This window comes from Coregonus clupeaformis, unplaced genomic scaffold (genome assembly GCF_020615455.1).
Source record: "Coregonus clupeaformis isolate EN_2021a unplaced genomic scaffold, ASM2061545v1 scaf1123, whole genome shotgun sequence".
NCBI classification, from domain to species: Eukaryota; Metazoa; Chordata; class Actinopteri; order Salmoniformes; family Salmonidae; genus Coregonus; species Coregonus clupeaformis.
In genome coordinates, this window is record NW_025534577.1 from 100,593 (window position 1) to 117,956 (window position 17,364).

The 17,364-nt window shown below is 41.4% G+C and overlaps 1 protein-coding gene across 1 annotated transcript in view; it reads left to right on the forward strand.

Annotated features, from left to right (window-relative positions):
• The window catches only part of LOC121573119 (transcription elongation regulator 1-like protein), a 47,806-nt gene extending 32,098 nt beyond the window's left edge, over positions 1-15,708 (forward strand). Inside the window, exons 8-10 of the mRNA XM_045217566.1 lie at positions 5,721-5,813; positions 7,035-7,153; positions 15,525-15,708. Of these exons, the coding sequence (XP_045073501.1) occupies positions 5,721-5,813; positions 7,035-7,153; positions 15,525-15,681 (369 nt within the window). The 3' untranslated portion in view covers positions 15,682-15,708. The remainder of the gene's footprint in view (positions 1-5,720; positions 5,814-7,034; positions 7,154-15,524) is intronic.
• Positions 15,709-17,364: the final 1,656 nt, after the last annotated feature.

Consider the following 17,364-nt stretch of genomic DNA (forward strand, 5'->3'; position numbering starts at 1 on the left):
CCGGATCAGAGAGGGGGACGAGTGGTTGACGGGTTTCAATACACCGATGGGTCACTTCGAGTATCAGGTGATGCCGTTTGGACTGACCAATGCTCCAGCGGTATTCCAGAGTATGGTGAACGACGTCCTGAGAGATATGATCGGTCTCTTTGTGTTTGTTTACCTGGATGACATTCTGATCTTCTCGAAGGAACCTTCCGACCACGTCCAGCATGTCCGGCAGGTTCTGCAGCGATTGTTGGAGAATCGCCTGTTCGTGAAGGCCGAGAAGTGCGAGTTTCACGCCCACACGACATCCTTTCTCGGGTACATCATCTCCAGGGGAGAGATTAGGATGGACCAGGAGAAGGTTAGAGCGGTTCTGGAATGGGCCCAGCCCGGTACGAGATTGCAGCTCCAGAGATTTTTTGGGGTTTGCGAATTTCTACCGCAGATTCATCCGGGATTACAGCCGTGTGGCCGCTCCGTTAACTGCCTTGACTTCCAGTATCAGGACCTTCAAGTGGAATCCGGAGGCGGATCGAGCGTTTCTGGATTTGAAGAGGCGATTCACCAACGCACCGATTCTCTCTCAACCGGACACGGCACGTCAGTTCGTCGTTGAAGTGGACGCGTCTGATGTGGGAGTTGGCGCCATCCTGTCGCAGCGATGCTCCACGGACAGTAAACTCCATCCCTGCGCCTACTACTCTCGTCGCCTTTCGCCTGCGGAGAGGAACTACGATGTGGGTAACCGGGAGCTTCTCGCGGTGAAACTTGCCTTGGAGGAGTGGCGCCACTGGTTGGAGGGGGCGGAGCAACCGTTTATTGTCTGGACTGACCACAAGAATCTTGCTTACGTGCAATCGGCTAGACGTCTCAACTCCCGTCAGGCCAGGTGGGCGTTGTTTTTCGGACGATTCAATTTTTTCCCTGACGTTCCGACCTGGATCTAAGAACGGCAAGGCGGACGCCTTGTCCCGGATGTTCTCCAAGACGGAAGAGAGTGGGTCCAAGACCGAGACAATTCTCCCCCGGAACTGCGTCGTGGGAGCAGTTATGTGGAAGATTGAGGAGGAGGTGATGGCGGCCCTTCGGACGCAGCCCGGTCCCGGTAACGGTCCACCCGGTCGGTTGTTTGTGCCTGAGTCGGTTCGTCCTGCTGTCCTCAAATGGTCCCACGCCAGCAAGATGGCTTGTCACCCTGGCGTGGCTCGGACGATGGCGTTTCTTCGCAGACGTTTTTGGTGGCCTGCCATGGCCGAGGATACTCGGGGTTTTGTTGCTGCCTGTCCAGTGTGTGCGCAGAATAAGAGTACCAATCGGCCCAGCTCTGGACTACTTCACCCCCTTCCTATTCCCCGGCGACCATGGTCGCATCTGGCCCTGGACTTTGTCACTGGGTTGCCCGCTTCTGAGGGGAACACGGTCGTTCTGACTATCGTGGACAGATTCAGCAAGTTCGCCCACTTTGTGCCAATTGCCAAGCTTCCCTCTGCCTCGGAGACGTCCGAGATCCTGGTTAGGGAGGTTTTCAGGGTCCACGGTTTGCCCAGTGATATCGTTTCCGACCGTGGCCCTCAGTTTACCTCTGCTGTCTGGAAGTCCTTCTGTTTGGCCATTGGAGCTACAGTCAGTCTCACATCTGGTTTTCACCCCCAATCTAATGGTCAGGCGGAGAGAGCCAACCAGAAGATGGAATCCACGCTACGCTGCCTGGTCTCTTCCAACCCCACCTCCTGGGTCTCTCAGTTGCCTTGGGTTGAGTATGCCCACAATACTCTCCCTACATCTGCCACTGGGATGTCTCCCTTCCAGTGCCTGTATGGCTACCAACCTCCCTTGTTCCCTTCTCAGGAGAAGGAGCTCTCAGTGCCCTCTGTTCAGGCCCATATTCGTCGTTGCCACCGGACCTGGCATCGGGCCAGAAAGGCACTCCTTAGAGTTTCGGACGGTATCAGCTCCAGGCGAATCGTCGCCGGATCCCCGCTCCCACCTATACCATCGGAGATAGGGTCTGGTTGGCCACACGGGATCTTCCTTTACGGACTGAGTCTAGGAAGTTGTTACCGAAGTTCATTGGTCCGTTTGTGGTGGAGAAGGTGATCAATCCGGTGGCAGTTCGACTCAAACTACCGAGGACGCTCAGAGTCCATCCCACCTTTCATGTCTCCTGCCTCAAGCCTGTTTTCCTCAGTCCTCTGTTGCCTCCTCCGCCTCCTCCTCCTCCTCCTCGGATGATCGGAGGTGGTCCTGCCTACACGGTGCGACGCATCATGGATTCCAGACGGCGGGGCCGGGGTTTCCAGTATCTCGTGGACTGGGAGGGGTATGGTCCTGAAGAGAGGAGTTGGATTCCGCGGCGACAGATCCTAGATGCTGACCTCATTCGTGACTTCTACCGCCTCCATCCTGGCGCTCCGGGGAGTCCGCCCGGTGGCGTCTGGTCGGAGGGGGGTACTGTAACGATTCCGGCAGTCTGAGTCGGTTCCTGTCTGTGTATTAGTTTTTCTGCTCGGGATCTCCAGTTTCCCGAGGGTTCTGGAACGCTCCCTGCCTGGTTGCCGGGCTACGTTGCTAGGCGGGAGCTCTCCTGATTTCCACACCTGCATTCCATCAGTAATCTGCACACCTGGCCCTGATCATCACCTTCATAAGCTCTGACCTGACATCCATTCCCTGCCGGATCGTTAGCCATGAACATCACTCACCCGGAACCTTCACCCAACCTCTGCCTGATGGTCGGCGGCTGCCGAGCCATTACTGGACCTACAACTGCACCCTCAACAACCCATCCACGCCACCCGCTCTGTTCCCTGGATTATTCAGCCTCACTCGTGGATCTATTAAATAAACACTCACCTTTGTTTCAACTTACCTTGTCCTGGTCTGCTTCTGGGTTCTGGCTTAGTAAACCGTGACAGATTTGGGCTGCCTGTATAAATGCAGCCACAGAGACGGACCTAGATTCTAATGGTTTTCCCTGAGAAAGGAACTAAATCCATATGGGGACTCAAATCCCTGTATTGCAACTAATCGTCAAGGGACACAGGGACCAGGAACTGCACAAGCAGCAAAAACTCTGAATGATGGAAAGACCTAGATCAGGGGTGTCAAACTCATTTTAGCTCAGGGGCCACATGGAGGAAAATCTATTCCCAAGTGGGCCGGACCGGAAAAATCATGGTATATATAACTTAAAAACAACAACTTCAGATTGTTTTCTTTTTTTAAATACGATCAACATACAACATAAAGCTGGAGCCTGAGGACAGTGTGTCCAAAATAGTACAAGCACAACATCACTATTAATCATAAAACACGTCAAGTTTATTTGAAAATTCTAAAGAAAAAGAACACACAAACACACAATGCCTCAGTGATTAACAGAACTGTTTCACAGATCACAGAACTATATCAGGGTGTCATTTCTCAGGCAGAAATGTAGATAAAAATAATGAAATCCTGTTCCCCAAACAAGTGCAAGAACCACAGAGTCAATAATAGGTTAAATATACAAATAAAATAAAAACAATTAAAAACAATAGCACATCAACATAAAAACATATAAACATAAAGCTGGAGCCTGAGGACAGTGTCCAAAAGCACAACATCACTATTAATCATAAAACACCTCAAGTTATTTGAAAGTTCTGAGGACAAAGAACACACAAACACACAATGCCTCAGTGATTAACAGAACTGTTTCACAGATCACAGAACTATATCAGGGTGTCATTTCTCAGGCAGAAATGTAGATTAAAAGAATGAAATCCTGTTCCCCAAACAAGTGCAAGAACCACAGAGTCAAGAATAGGTTAATATATAAATAAAATAAAATCAATTAAAAACAATAGCACATCAACATAAAAACATATAAACATAAATAAAAAGCGTTGCTCAAACTCCCGTAACAGTCCCGTTATTTTATCTTTGAACCACTTCATGTCTGCCACATGTTGGGTCGCGCACACATTTTTCAGACAGGGGAAGTGAGCTGCATCACCACCGGCAAGTTGCGTCTCCCACAATGACAGCTTCAACTTGAAAGAACGTATGCTGTCATAATACTGCGTGACAACTTTGTTGCGCCCTTGCAGCTGTTTGTTCAAGTTATTCGGGTGCTCTGTAACATCTGTTTCAATGTGCCATCTTCCACCCATAACAACATCCACCATAAATGCAAGGTCCTGCATCCATTCTGCGGAATGAAATTCTAACACTGGTTTGCCCTTTTCTTCCATGAACTGTTCAATTTCTTCTCGTAAATCAAAGAAACGCCTCAGCACAGCACCTCGGCTTAACCATCTTACCTCAGTGTGGTATGGCAGGCCATAGATGTGGTCTTTCTCTCTGAGAAGGCTGTCAAACTGATGGTGATTCAGGCTTCTGGATCGGATGAAATTAACAGTTTGGATGACCACCTTCATGACGTTATCCATCTTTAATGACTTGCAACACAAAGGCTCCTGGTGCAAAATACAGTGAAAAGTCAAAAAATCACGTCCTCCATTTGCAGATTGCACTTTCTCTCTGAACTTTGTTACAACGCCTGCTTTTTTCCCGATCATTGAGGGCGCACCATCTGTAGACAGGCTGACAGCGCGGGACCAGTCCACTCCAACCCTGTCCAGCACGCCGACGAGTGTGGTAAAAATATCAGCTGCTGTCGTTGTATCTGTCATCGGCACCAACTCCACGAACTCCTCGGTGACGGTCAATGTGTCATCAACTCCAATGAAAATGGCCAGTTGTGCAACATCTGTAATGTCCGTGCTTTCATCAATTGCAACCGAAAACGCAATAAATGACTTTACTTTTTGCTTCAACTGGCTGTCCAAATCCACTGAAAGATCGGAAATCCTGTCTGCAACTGTGTTTCTTGTCAGGCTGATATTTGCAAAAGCCTGCCGCTTTTCAGGGCACACAATCTCCGCTGCCTTCATCATGCATGTTTTTACAAATTCACCCTCACTAAATGGTTTTGAAGCCACTGCGATTTCATTAGCAATGAGGTAGCTAGCTTTCACTGCAGCGTCACTGATGTCTCGGCTGTGAGTAAACACAGACTGCTGTTTCTTCAGACCCGCCAACAGTTCATTCACCTTCTCTCATCTCCGCTGTCCTTGAAAGTTGTCATATTTGTCGGCATGAAGACTCACATAGGGGCGACGAAGGTTATATTCTTTCAGCACTGCAACATGCTCTGAACACACCAAACATACAGCTTTCCCATTCAATTCCGTGAATAAATAGGATGACGATTTTTCTTGGAACCCTCTGCACTCTGCATCCACTTTTCTCTTTTTTGACAGAGACATATTGGGGCAATGAGGGTGCCAAAGCACATAATGTTAAAAGTAGAAGCCGTAATAAATATCGCGGGCAAAACAAAGTAGCTCATTGGCTGCACGTGCTTGACCTACTTGCTCTGCCCCGGTATAAACAGTTTGCTTGCTTAACACAATTGCTATTGCGCCATCCAGTGGACGCAATTGGAACAGCAGTTTATTGAAAAATTGCAGCGCATTTTTATACTTTACAATGTTTTTTTTTTTTTTTTTATCATCTCGCGGGCCGGATTAAACCCGTTTGCGGGCCTGATGTGGCCCGCGGGCCGGACGTTTGACACCCCTGACCTAGATTATGTTACAAATTGGATGTATGATGGAAAACTTACATCATGTTACAGTTAGGATGTACCGAATGTCTTCTTGAATATGGTTTCTCTTCCTTTTCAGGTTTCAGCGTTTTCTACATGGGAGAAAGAACTGCACAAGATTGTGTTTGATCCGCGGTATCTTCTGCTCACCTCTGCAGAAGAGAGGAAACAGGTGAGCTCTGCTGGTTGTCCTCTCTTAAATGGTCCTGTTTGATTAATTGGTCATGATTGACAGATTGTGAGTGAGGTTGACTCAAAAAATGACCAATCCAATTTCCCTTCAAAGTCCGAGACAGCATGGATACTAGGGGGTGTGCCAAGAATTAAGACAAAACGAGTATCCTAGTGGATATTTCCTGAGACGATTATGATCCGAGTATTTTTTGTAATTATCTGTGATCGGAAAAAATAATACATTGGGTGGCAGTGCGCATCTTTCAATCAAGTGCAAGGTGCTAAGTGGTCCAAATAAGTCAACTGGCTAGTTTGCTTGTCTGTAAAGAGAAGGGCGGGCTGTACGTTGATCCTGCTGTTATGATTGGATGGAGGGAAGCTGTCCTAATGGATATGCTCCCAATATATGATTACTGTCATTTGTGTCCTTGGAGAAAGCATTATGTCGGTAAAACTCAGCAAAAACCTTTGGGATGACTTGTTGAGGTTTTTGTCATGTTGCATTGCCCTATGTACATAGACATGGAACACTGGTCACTTTAATAATGTTTACATAATGTTTTACCCACTTCATATGTACAGTATATACTGTATTCTAGTCAAGTCCATCCTATTCAAATAATGCTGTACGTATACTATTCTATCGTATGTAGCTCAGCTGGTAGAGCACGGCGCTTGTAACGCTCAGGGTAGTGGGTTCGATCCCCGGGACCACCCATACGTAAAAATGTATGCACGCATGACTGTAAGTCGCTTTGGATAAAAGCGTCTGCTAAATGGCATATTATTATTATTATTATTATACACTATTTATTCTATCCACATACTGTCCATAATGTCTGTACATCCTATCACATATATACGGTACATATATATATATATATATATTTATACTCCGGACTCCAACGTTGCTCATAATAATATGTCCATATATCTTAATTCCATTCTTTTACTTTTAGATTTGTGTATATTGTTGTGAATTGTTAGATATTACTGCACTGTTGGAGCTAGGAACACAAGCGTTTCGTTACACCAGCAATAACATCTGCTAAATATGTGTACGTGACCAATAACGTTTTGATTTGATTTATCCTGTCAGTCAACGTGAGAGGAGTTAAGTCGACGGTGAAGAGTATTAGGATCCAGCCGTCGTATTTGCCTTGTAAAGACCTTCAAAGTCATTTTCTTGTGCCGACCATGATTGTGTCCCTACCTCCAGGTGTTTGACCAGTTTGTCAAAGTGAGGATGAAGGACGAATACAGGGAGAAAAAGAGCCAACTGCTGCAAGCAAAAGACCAGTATAGAAAACTGCTAGAGGAGTCCAAAATCACATCCAGGTAAAATCTACAGCTAACTGTATAATAAATTACAGGTACAGTAGGGGATTTTAACTATTCAACAAAGCTTCATAATAGCGTCATACAAAATAGCTTCATACTTCACAACAGCTATTCAACAAAGCTTCATAATAGCTTCATACAAAATAGCTTTATACTTCATAATAGTAATTAAATATGTATATGTCTAGGTATGTGTGGGATCTGTGTGTCATTGTCTGCGTTTAAACAGGCAGCCGTCCTTCCTGTATGTTGTCTCAGGCAGAGAGCAAAGGCATGTCTGGTAGAACTACACCACCCCACTGCCAGAATGTTATATAGAACACCACCATCCCACTGTCAGAATGTAATATAGAACTACACCACCCCACTAATAATGTAATATAGAACTACACCACCCCACTGTCAGAATGTTATATAGAACACCACCACCCCACTGTCAGAATGTAATATAGAACTACACCACCCCACTAATAATGTAATATAGAACTACACCACCCCACTAATAATGTAAGATTGAACTACACCACCCCACTAATAATGTAATATAGAACTACACCACCCCACTAATAATGTAATATAGTACTACACCACCCCACTAATAATGTAATATAGAACTACACCACCCCACTAATAATGTAATATTGAACTACACCACCCCACTAATAATGTAATATAGAACTACACCACCCCACTAATAATGTAAGATTGAACTACACCACCCCACTAATAATGTAATATAGAACTACACCACCCCACTAATAATGTAATATAGAACTACTCCACCCAACTTATAATGTAATATAGAACTACACAACCCCACTATTAATGTAATATAGAACTACACCACCCCACTAATAATGTAATATAGAACTACACCACCCCACTATTAATGTAATATAGAACTACACCACCCCACTAATAATGTAATATAGAACTACACCACCCCACTAATAATGTAATATAGAACTACACCACCCCACTAATAATGTAATATAGAACTACACCACCCCACTAATAATGTAAGATAGAACTACACCACCCCACTAATAATGTAATATAGAACTACACCACCCCACTAATAATGTAATATAGTACTACACCACCCCACTAATAATGTAATATAGAACTACACCACCCAACTTATAATGTAATATAGAACTACACAACCCCACTATTAATGTAATATAGAACTACACCACCCCACTAATAATGTAATATAGAACTACACCACCCCACTAATAATGTAATATTGAACTACACCACCCCACTAATAATGTAATATAGAACTACACCACCCCACTAATAATGTAATATTGAACTACACCACCCCACTAATAATGTAATATAGAACTACACCACCCCACTAATAATGTAAGATTGAACTACACCACCCCACTAATAATGTAATATAGAACTACACCACCCCACTAATAATGTAATATAGAACTACTCCACCCAACTTATAATGTAATATAGAACTACACAACCCCACTATTAATGTAATATAGAACTACACCACCCCACTAATAATGTAATATAGAACTACACCACCCCACTAATAATGTAATATTGAACTACACCACCCCACTAATAATGTAATATAGAACTACACCACCCCACTAATAATGTAAGATTGAACTACACCACCCCACTAATAATGTAATATAGAACTACACCACCCCACTAATAATGTAATATAGTACTACACCACCCCACTAATAATGTAATATAGAACTACACCACCCCACTAATAATGTAATATTGAACTACACCACCCCACTAATAATGTAATATAGAACTACACCACCCCACTAATAATTTAAGATTGAACTACACCACCCCACTAATAATGTAATATAGAACTACACCACCCCACTAATAATGTAATATAGAACTACACCACCCAACTTATAATGTAATATAGAACTACACAACCCCACTATTAATGTAATATAGAACTACACCACCCCACTAATAATGTAATATAGAACTACACCACCCCACTAATAATGTAATATTGAACTACACCACCCCACTAATAATGTAATATAGAACTACACCACCCCACTAATAATGTAAGATTGAACTACACCACCCCACTAATAATGTAATATAGAACTACACCACCCCACTAATAATGTAATATAGAACTACACCACCCCACTAATAATGTAATATTGAACTACACCACCCCACTAATAATATAATATAGAACTACACCACCCCACTAATAATGTAATATAGAACTACACCACCCCACTAATAATGTAATATAGAACTACACCACCCCACTAATAATGTATTATAGAACTACACCACCCCACTAATAATGTAATATAGAACTACACCACCCCACTAATAATGTAATATAGAACTACACCACCCAACTTATAATGTAATATAGAACTACACAACCCCACTAATAATGTAATATAGAACTACACCACCCCACTAATAATGTAATATAGAACTACACCACCCCACTAATAATGTAATATTGAACTACACCACCCCACTAATAATGTAATATAGAACTACACCACCCCACTAATAATGTAAGATTGAACTACACCACCCCACTAATAATGTAATATAGAACTACACCACCCCACTAATAATGTAATATAGTACTACACCACCCCACTAATAATGTAATATAGAACTACACCACCCCACTAATAATGTAATATTGAACTACACCACCCCACTAATAATGTAATATAGAACTACACCACCCCACTAATAATGTAAGATTGAACTACACCACCCCACTAATAATGTAATATAGAACTACACCACCCCACTAATAATGTAATATAGAACTACTCCACCCAACTTATAATGTAATATAGAACTACACCACCCCACTATTAATGTAATATAGAACTACACCACCCCACTAATAATGTAATATAGAACTACACCACCCCACTAATAATGTAATATTGAACTACACCACCCCACTAATAATGTAATATAGAACTACACCACCCCACTAATAATGTAAGATTGAACTACACCACCCCACTAATAATGTAATATAGAACTACACCACCCCACTAATAATGTAATATAGTACTACACCACCCCACTAATAATGTAATATAGAACTACACCACCCCACTAATAATGTAATATTGAACTACACCACCCCACTAATAATGTAATATAGAACTACACCACCCCACTAATAATGTAAGATTGAACTACACCACCCCACTAATAATGTAATATAGAACTACACAACCCCACTATTAATGTAATATAGAACTACACCACCCCACTAATAATGTAATATAGAACTACACCACCCCACTAATAATGTAATATTGAACTACACCACCCCACTAATAATGTAATATAGAACTACACCACCCCACTAATAATGTAAGATTGAACTACACCACCCCACTAATAATGTAATATAGAACTACACCACCCCACTAATAATGTAATATAGAACTACACCACCCCACTGTCAGAATGTAATATTGAACTACACCACCCCACTAATAATGTAATATTGAACTACACCACCCCACTAATAATGTAATATAGAACTACACCACCCCAATAATAATGTAATATAGAACTACACCACCCCACTAAAAATGTAATATATTACTACACCACCCCACTAATAATGTAATATAGAACTACACCACCCCACTAATAATGTAATATAGAACTCCATCACCCCACTAATAATGTATTATAGAACCACACCACCCCACTAATAATGTAATATAGAACTACACCACCCCACTTATAATGTAATATTGAACTACACCACCCCACTAATAATGTAATATAGAACTACACCACCCCACTAATAATGTAAGATTGAACTACACCACCTCACTAATAATGTAATATAGAACTACACCACCCCACTAATAATGTAATATAGAACTACACCACCCCACTAATAATGTAATATAGAACTACACCACCCCACTAATAATGTAATATAGAACTACACCACCCCACTAATAATGTAATATAGAACTTCACCACCCCACTAATAATGTAATATAGAACTACACCACCCCACTAATAATGTAATATAGAACTACACCACCCCACTAATAATGTAATATAGAACTACACCACCCCACTAATAATGTAATATAGAACTACACCACCCCACTAATAATATAATATAGAACTACACCACCCCACTAATAATGTAATATAGAACTACACCACCCCACTAATAATGTAAGATTGAACTACACCACCCCACTAATAATGTAATATAGAACTACACCACCCCACTAATAATGTAATATATAACTACACCACCCCACTAATAATGTAATATAGAACTTCACCACCCCACTAATAATGTAATATAGAACTACACCACCCAACTAATAATGTAATATAGAACTACACCACCCCACTAATAATGTAATATAGAACTACACCACCCCACTAATAATGTAATACATACAGTGCATTCAGAAAGTATTCAGACCTCTTCCCTTTTTCCACAGTTTGTTATGTTACTCCTTTTTCTAAAATGGATTAAATACATTTTTCTCCTCATTAATCTACAAACAATACCCCATAAAGACAATGTGAAAACAGATTTTTATAAATTTTAGCAAATTTATTTAAAAAAGTATTCAGACCCTTTATTATGAGACTCGAAATTGTGCTCAGGTACATCCTGCTCCCATTGATTCCCTTCCTTGAGATGTTTCCACAACTTGATTGGAGTCCACCTGTGGTAAATTCAATTGATTGGACATGATTTGGAAAGGCACACATGACTATATAAGGTCCCACTGTTGACATTGTTTGTCAGAGCAAAACCAAGCCAGAAGGTCGACGGAATTGTCCGTAGAGCTCCGAGACAGGATTGTGTCGAGGCACATATCTGGGGAAGGGTACCAAAAAATGTCTGCAGGATTGAAGGTCCCCAAGAACACAGTGGCCTCCATCATTCTTAAATGGAAGAAGTTTGGAACCACCAAGACTCTTCCTAGAGCTGGCCGCCCAGTCAAACTGAACAATCGGGGGAAGAAGGGTTTTGGTCACGGAGGTGGCCAAAAACACTATTCTCACTCTGACAGAGCTCCAGAGTTCCTCTGTGGAGATGGGAGAACCTTCCAGATGGACAACTATATCTGCAGCTCTCCACCAATCAGGCCTTTACGGTAGAGTGGCCAGAGAAGCAACTCCTCAGTAAATGGCACATGACAGCCCGCATCGAGCTTGCAAAAGGCACCAAAAGACTCTCAGACCATGACAAAAAAGATGATCTGATCTGATGAAACCAAGATTGAACTCTTTGGACTGAATGCCAAGCGTCATGTCTGGAGGAAACCTGGGACCATCCCTACTGTGAAGCATGGTGGTGGCAGCATCATGCTGTGGGGATGTTTTTCAGCGGCAGGGACTGGGAGACTAGTTAGGATCGAGGGAAAGATGAATGTAGCAAAGCACAGAGAGGTCCTTGATGACAACCTGACAGAGGTTGAGAGGATTTCCAGAGAAGAATGGGAAAAATTCCCCAAATACAGGTGTGCAAAGCTTGTAGCGTCATACCCAAGAAAACTTGAGGCTCTAGTTCCTGCCAAAGGTGCTTCAACAAAGTGCTGTGTAATGGGTCTGAATGCTTATGTATTAAAAATATTTTTTATTTTAAATAGATTTGCAAACATTTATAAAAACCTGTTTTTGCTTTGTCATTATGGGGTATGGTGTGTAAAAAACAATTTAATCATTTTTAGAATAAGGCTGTAACGTAACAAAATGTGGAAAAAGTCAAGGGGTCTAAATACTTTCCGAAGGCACTGTATATATACTACCAGTCAAAAGTTTGGACACACCTACTCATTCAAGGGTTTTTCTTTATTTGTTACTATTTTCTATATTGTAAAATAATAGTGAAGACATCAAAACTATGAAATAACACATATGGAATCATGTAGTAACCAAAAACATGTTAAACAAATCAAAATATATTTTTATTTACGTGTCACATGATCTGTCACATGATCTCAGTTAATAAACACTTGTGTTCTCGGGGTGATGAGAGGTGTTGGGTTTGCACCGGACTTAGTGTTTTCCTTGATGGCCAAAAAGCTTCATTTTAGTCTCATCTGAGCAGATTACCTTCTTCCATATGATTACCTTCTTCCAGATTACCTTCTTCCATCCCTGGGTGGGACGGAGGTTCACCTTCCAACAGGACAATGACCCTAAGCATACTGCTACAGTAACACTCGTGTGGTTTAAGGGGAAACATTTAAATGTCTTGGAATGGCCTAGTCAAAGCCCAGACCTCAATCCAATTGAGAATCTGTGGTTTGACTTAAAGATTGCTGTACACCAGCAGAACCCATCCAACTTGAAGGAGCTGGAGCAGTTTTGCCTTGAAGATTGTGCAGAAATCCCAGTGGCTAGATGTGCCAAGCTTATAGAGACATACCCCAAGAGACTTGCAGCTGTAATTGCTGCAAAAGGTGGCTCTACAAAGTATTGACTTTGGGTGGTGATTAGTTATGCACGCTCAAGTTTTCTGATTTTTGTCTTATTTCTTGTTTGTTTCACAATAAAAAATATTTTGCATCTTCAAAGTGGTAGGCATGTTGTGTAAATCAAATGATACAAACCCCCCAAAAATCCATTTTAATTCCAGGTTGTAAGATAAAAAAATAGGAAAAATGCCAAGGCGGGTGAAAACTGTATATACACCACCGTTCAAAAGTTTATGGTCACTTAGAAATGTCCTTGTTTACGAAAGAAAAGCATTTTTTTTCTCCATTAAAATAACATCAGATTTAGCAGAAATATAGTGTAGACATTGTTAATGTTGTAAATGGCTATTGTAGCTGGAAGCGGCTGATTTTTAATGGAATATCTACATAGGCGCACAGAGGCCCATTATCAGCAACCATCAGTCCTGTGTTCCAATGGCACGTTTTGTTTGCTAATCCAAGTTTGTCATTTTAAAAGGCTAATTGATCATTAGAAAACCCTTTTGCAATTATGTTAGCACAGCTGAAAACTGTTGTGCTGATTAAAGAAGCAATATAACTGGCCTTCTTGAGAATAGTTGAGTATCTGGAGCTTTCTTCTGAAACTCGTCAGTCTATTCTTGTTCTGAGAAATGAAGGCTATTCCATGTGAGAAATTGCCAAGAAACTGAAGATCTCGTACAACACTGTGTACTACTCCCTTCACAGAACAGCGCAAACTGGCTCTAACCAGAATAGAAAGAGGAGTGGGAGGCCCCGGTGCACAACTGAGCAAGAGGACAAATACATTAGAGTGTCTAATGTGAAAAACAGGCGCCTCACAGGTCCTCAACTGGCAGCTTCATTAAATAGTACCCGCAAAACACCTCTCAACGTCAACAGTGAAGAGGCGACTTCGGGATGCTGACCTTCTAGGCAGAGTTGCAAAGAAAAAGCCATATCTCAGACTGCCCATCTTAATCTTTTCTTTTTATTGGCCAGTCTGACATATGCCTTTTTCTTTGCAACTCTGCCTAGACGGTCAGCATCCCGTAGTCGCCTCTTCACTGGTGTTTTGCGGGTACTATTTAATGAAGCTGCCAGTTGAGGATCTGTGAGGCGCCTGTTTCTCAAATTGAAAACAAGAACATTTCTAAGTTACCCCAAACTTTTGAACAGTAGTGTATATAATCCAATATTAGCTTGTAATAACTTCATAGCCCAAAGCACACTAGTGAAATCAAGCCTGTATAGATGCACGATGCATTAAGAATGCTTTTTAAATCAAGCTGAACAAAACAAATAATAACGCAAAATTCACGATATTGATCATGTTATTCTAAGAAAAGTAAATTATTAACTGTCGACTTTGGGGAAGAGGAAAATGAATATTGTTTTCTCAAGACTATATAATTTAAGATGTAAATAAGCTGCTGGATCAGGGGATTTGTTAATAAAAGAAAAACAAGATTGCTTGTTGTCAGCATGTTGTGGCTTCCCATTTAGCTTTCCCCTTTAATCAACCGCAGTGATGAGCAAAAATAATTCTCTCTGGATTACAATACTTCTATAACTGACTATCTTTCTCTTTAGGTAATGACTAACCGTGTGGACATAGTTCTCTGTATTCTATGGCTTTTTTTTACTCTTGCTTATTCTTTTTCATAACTGTTGCTAATAACTGCTTATTTAAAAAAACACAACAAATTACTGAGCTTTTCAAAAAAAAATACTACAGTTATGCATGTTTGCGTGTTTCAAAGCCATGATTGTCTAACATGACTAAAAACTGAAGAACCAAGTAGCTCTAGTTTTTACTGTATTTAGACTTGTGAAGACATCCCACCCTCCCTCCCACACCTTTCTCAAGGATGATCTATTATTTTCTCTATTGCCAGGTCAACTTTCAAAGAGTTTTCTGATAACTACGGCCGCGACCTGCGCTTCAAGCAAGTGCTGAAGAAGAAAGACCAAGAGCACTTCTTCAACCAATTCATCAACGCGCTGAAGAAGAGAGATAAAGAGAACCGCATGAGGCTGAGGAAGATGAGATGAGGAAGTGTGAGGCTGAGGAAGATGAGATGAGGAGGTATGAGGCTGAGGGAGATGAGATGAGGAAGTGTGAGGCTGAGGAAGATGAGATGAGGAGATATGAGACTGAGGGAGATGAGATGAGGAGGTATGAGGCTGAGGGAGATGAGATGAGGAAGTGTGAGGCTGAGGAAGATGAGATGAGGAGGTATGAGGCTGAGAAAGATGAGATGAGGAAGTATGAGGAGGCACCAGGCTGTGAAATAGGCCTCCCAGAATACAGAATACTGTGAATGGATTGAGCTGTCGGAGAAATTAGACTGTAGGAACAGCTAGCAGGACCACTGTGGAATCAGTCTAAAAGTGGAGAAAGCAGCAGACAGTCCTTTGCCTTGCAAACGCTTCTCCAGATTTAGAGTCAGCTGGGTCAGAGCTGGCTTGGCTCCACATGCTGAGCAGGTAATCCAGCTAACTCTCAGAGATTGAATACTGTTTCATATTGAAGCTACTGTATAATTTGAAATTCAACGTTTCACATGTTTTGAGTCACAGGTGGCAAACATGAATTGAGCATTATTTCTGCATTTATTTTTGGGGTTATCACATTACCTGTGTGTAAATATGAATGTGTGGTGTACACAATCACACAGCCCATGAACAATAAAAAGGACATCATGTACATATACAGAACACAATCCTGCAAGAGCAATTGGTATTTTTAACTATTTCAAACAAGATTCTCCACAGCATCTGTGAGAATCAATGGATGGTATTGTGTATTGATGGATTTTGTAAATGTCTAAAAAGTATGTTGTGATTATGATGTAGAAGGAGAAGTTAAGGTTGCTTATTTGTCATTTCAACAGTCATTCTTGTGAAAGTCATATGTAGTGCATTCTCTGTAACAGGTGAGGACATTGTGTGAAGATTATAATAGGACTGTTGTTTGTTTCTGGACATCGGATTTGCAGATAATATAGTTTACTGTACAAAACAGTGTCTTAAATGTGTTATGTTCTCTCATGTATTTTTTCAATTAAACATGCAATGTTTGTGGATTTTGAGTTGATTAATTAAAACCTTCCAATTGGACCTTTTTGGTCAGGTGGGTTCTTCTCAATGATACAATAGCTTTCATAATAAGATGGAGAACAAGAAAGCATATTTTGAGCGATCCCATATCATCTTCATAACCACAATATGCATTGATGGGCAAGAGTAGATGGTGTTTGAAGATTGACATGTGCATATCACATATAATCCAAGGATTGACCCTAGAAGTGTATCTCTAGCCCCGTTTATATCTGGTGCTAACATGTGGTCGTCATTATCCCATCAAGATGATCCAATCACTATCTGATCAAGATTTAACACGTCTATACTTGCAATTAAAATGTGTATTTTATGGTCAAAAGTAGTGCATTATAGAGTTTATAGTGATTAGCGTGCCATTTCAGACGCAGCTAGACATTGGTTATCCTAATGGTGCTGTGAATTAAGGAATACAATTAGTGCCATTATCACTGAGCAAAAATAATAAATACATATCCATCCCTACAAAGAGCCAGGACCTTATTTACCTCTCACTGAAACAGAGTGCAAGGGGGAACTTTGGTCCTGCATTCACGTTTTCATATATGGCGTACATTTTAGGACACCCTCAGCCTCACCCCTCCTTGAGTAGGGATGAGGCATGAGGCTAAGGTT